This window comes from Salvelinus alpinus, chromosome 6 (genome assembly GCF_045679555.1).
Source record: "Salvelinus alpinus chromosome 6, SLU_Salpinus.1, whole genome shotgun sequence".
NCBI lineage: Eukaryota > Metazoa > Chordata > Actinopteri > Salmoniformes > Salmonidae > Salvelinus > Salvelinus alpinus.
This window is the reverse complement of record NC_092091.1, coordinates 49,739,370-49,743,182: the sequence shown is the minus strand read 5'-3', so window position 1 is coordinate 49,743,182 and position 3,813 is coordinate 49,739,370. Positions and strand designations below refer to the sequence as shown.

The window sequence follows — 3,813 nt, the reverse complement described above, 5'->3', positions numbered from 1 at the left end:
GCTCGCTCCCTCCCTCCCTCCCTCCCTCCCTCCTGTTCACTCCCTTCTTTCTCTCCCCCTCCCTTTCTCTCTCTAGTTGGTTCTCTCTATTTCTTCCCCTCAGGGTATCAAATTCGTCATAAAACAGTTTTGTTAACTGCAAAAGAGGTGCGATTGGAGAGATGCCAAATAACTTAAGAGTAGCTTGTGATTATTTTCACGAGGAAAAAGGAGAAGTTGGTCCTACAAAGAGAAGGTGTGTGTGTTGAAATGTTTGAGCCAGAGTGTGTTTGCACACCTACACACAGGCCTACTTGAATGTGTGTTTGTTTGACGGTGTGTGTGCATGTGTGTGGGGAGCAGGCAGTCAAAGGGCGTAGGTTGTCAAAACATGAGAATTCAAAGTAGAGAGAGTGATGATAAATTCAATTTTATTATGTAATTTAAAAAATGAATCTCATGTCTTGGGAGATTATATGTCATACTTCAGCTGGTTAGGTGTTAAATTCTACAAGGGTATATTTTCTACTGTATTTACAGTTATACATTATTGATCAAATGTCCCGATCCACTATAAATTGTGAGGTAGACCTATAGTCGATTCCTGGTAAGTTACATGTTCACAGGCACACCAATTTTCCATTACTATTTGGGATATTCTAGTAGTATTCCGTTTTTTAGTTGACGCATATTAGCATCATATCCCGTTTACAATAACCCGAATAAGCTTGTGTCCCGGTTATGAGAAACCCAGTTAAAATGCCTGGGATATGCTGATCGTAGACGGGATACTGTGTCATACAAATATATTATTCCGTTTACTGTTGTTTTACATTGTTTGTACAGGCTCGGTTTTGCATAGTATCATGGGTAAATTTAGGAATATTCTGTTTATACAGGGATACTCGTAAGCGGGATATCAAAGATGTATTTTAACAGCTTATCTCGAATAAGACCTTAACTAGGTTATGAGCTATTATCTGGAATGCTGTGCGCGTGTAAACATGGTCAGTCAGATAAATTAAGCTAAATTGTTTACGCCCAGTGCAGTCCTTTTTATTTGACTAGCTCCTAATAACAGTGCATGTACAGTATTAGGAGTCAACGGTATTTGTGTCAGTGTGTTTGTAGAAATGGCACCTATCTCCTCGTTGCTGTCTGACACACAATGATGATGTGTCTCTTAACAAGGTCTGAATTCTCTTAAAATGGAAACTCTCTTATCAAGTGTTATTTCCAGTTAGACATGTTGTTCTAATCTCTCTCTCTATTCCTCTCTCTCCTTCTTTCTCTCTGTCCTCTTCTTTCTCTCTGATCAGACCCAGGCTTAATCTATCTTTCAAGTAGATTTATGTAGATCATATACTTATACTTTTGTTAAAGCCAATAAACATACAGATTATCAATTCATTTTGGAAATGTTTAAACTCGGTCAGGATTACAGTGTTCAAATCTGCCATGGAATTGGTAAAATAATGGTGAACATTTCTCTCCAAAGTAATTCCAGGTAAATTGTAGTACTGTAGTACAAAAAACAGAATCATACGCAGGTCTCCAACAGCGTTTGGTCTGTAGTTTCTTCTGGTATCACTCTTCCATTTGCATACCAGAAATCAGTGATGTTCTCCAGTGTCACTTTGGGTTGAGTCCACAGGTTGTCACACTCTATCCCTTTCTGCCTCCCCTGCTCCCTCCTCCCCCTCTCCTTCACCCTCTCTCTCCCTCTCTCCCTCCGTTTATGGTCGGGTGCCATAGTGGAGCTGTTGGTGTACCAGAATTCAACCCTTTCTTCCACAGATGACATCTGGTCAACCCACAGGTTCTCCAGATCCACCCCTGACACCTTCTCTCCTCCTCTCCTCGCTCTCTTTTCCCTCTCTCTCTGGACTGACAAACGCACCCACAGGAAGACAGTGAGACCAAGGAAGAGAGAAGCAGTCAATCCCAGAGCCCACAGAACAATGAAACAGACCAGTCTAGTAGAGCCAGGAAGCAACGATAGGGACCTATCATCTGCCTCTCCGCACTCTGGACGATCGTGCACAGTGTTTTCAGTTGTGTTGTTCAGCCTGTTGTCATAACCTGAGATTGTGTGGTTGTGTCTGAATGAATGAGTTTTCTTCTTCAAAGGCACTGTTGTGTTACGATTATTAGAGGTTGTGGTATTACTGTATGAAAGTGTGTTTGTGTCGTTGCCTGTGTCATTATCTGTAAACGTGTTTGCATTGATATATGGAGTTGTCCTATTGTCAGCATGGGGGATTGAAACTGTGGCTGTGGTGTGGTCCTGGTTGTCCATAGACTGGCTTGTGTCGTCAGGTTGTGTTTTGTAGCCTGGAGCCCTGTAAGTCACAGTCATGTGCTCATAAAAACCAGGACGTGTGACTGTGTACGTAGGTGAAACCGTTGTTGTGACGCTGTTGGCCTTGCTTTGTTTAGCTCTGTTCAAACCTGTCACTCTACTAGTTGGGGTGTTTGTGAAGAAGTCTTTCTGTGTTGTGTGGTAATCTCCTGATGCAATCTCTAGTCCTTGTGTAGCAGTGTGCTGGTCTGCTGCTTGTGACCTGTCTAAGTGTGGCTTCGCTAGCCTGGAGTCATTAATGGTGTCAGCAGCCCCTGTCTCTATGGAATTTGGTGTGCTCAGTTCTCTGGCTGTTTCAGTGGTGCTGCTGTCATGATACTCAGTCCCTTCCTCCCCGGGGAGAGAGGTGGTGCTGGGGTGGTCAGTTGTGGGTGAGGCTTTGTGTCTGCTGAAGGGAAGAGTCTCATGGTGATTGTGGCTCTCTGTTTCCATCCTCAAGTCTCCTGCAGTTATGTGCCTGTTGCTCTTCTGTACGGCTGTGGTGGCGTAAGTGGCAGTTCCTGTTCTGAGAATGCCTCTTCCTTGAGTCGTTCTGCCTGAGTTGTTGACAGCTGCTAAACTAGCGCTTTTCTTCACTTGTGTGTTGAACATGCCACTAGTCCTACCAGAGTGGTTTTCAGTTGTGGAGAGTGGAAGTATCAGGGGGTCTGATGTTGTAGTGCTGATACTAAGGTCTAGAGCTGCTGTTGTTTCTGTGGCACTTGGTGGAGCCGAAGTGGTAGAATGGAAGACAAGAGTGGCGAGGAGGTGAGGAAGGCACATGGCGAGAGAAATCAGAGTCAATCTCATCATGTCTGTGTGCGAGAAAGAGAGGGACAGAGAAAGATAGGAATAGTGGGATAGAGAGAAAGAGAATGAGAAATAAAGAGCGAAAACGAGAGAGAGACAGAGGCATCCAGTTAATCAGATTACTTTGTTTTGCTTGTAATACTGTAGCACACTTTTGAACACTCTGCCATTGCTTCCCATTGTCACTCAGTCTCATACTCAGTAAGGTGTCAGTTCTCAATGACAAAGTTGTACATCTAGTGGTTTCACACAATTGGAGATCAACTCTGCTCAACATGGATAATAAAATAGATATGCAAATAAACAGAAAAGTACACATACCTAATTGTCCAGCTTTCTCATCTCACTGCCTCTTCCTCTTTACTCGTGATTTCCTCTTCTGCGGCACCACTCGTCATCGCACCCTGCCGTATGGCCCCATGGGATACCTCGAACCAGAAGCCACCCATTCGAAGTTGACATGAGGAAACGTTCCGTTTGATTACCATGCCAACAGAGCCATAAGGTGCAGGTTGGAGGGTGAGGCAGGATGTGGTATGATGATGTGGTATGACATGGCCCTGCCTCCATCCTCCATTGCTCAGTCCCCTCAGACGGCAGTTTGGAATAAAAACATGATCTACACCCCGCTTCCTGTTGACTCAATCCATTTCACACGTTACAGATTCAAAGTGATAAGCGGA

The 3,813-nt window shown here is 44.0% G+C and overlaps 1 protein-coding gene across 1 annotated transcript; it reads right to left on the bottom strand.

The window, feature by feature from the left end:
- Nucleotides 1-1,296: 1,296 nt before the first annotated feature.
- LOC139577595 (mucin-22) lies at nucleotides 1,297-3,590 on the bottom strand. Its single transcript, XM_071404719.1, has 2 exons — nucleotides 3,452-3,590; nucleotides 1,297-3,135 (listed from the first exon to the last, which is right to left on the bottom strand). The coding sequence occupies exon 2, from the start codon at nucleotides 3,131-3,133 to the stop codon at nucleotides 1,520-1,522; it is 1,614 nt and encodes a 537-aa protein (XP_071260820.1). The 5' UTR covers nucleotides 3,134-3,135; nucleotides 3,452-3,590; the 3' UTR covers nucleotides 1,297-1,519.
- Between the last annotated feature and the right edge of the window lie 223 nt (nucleotides 3,591-3,813).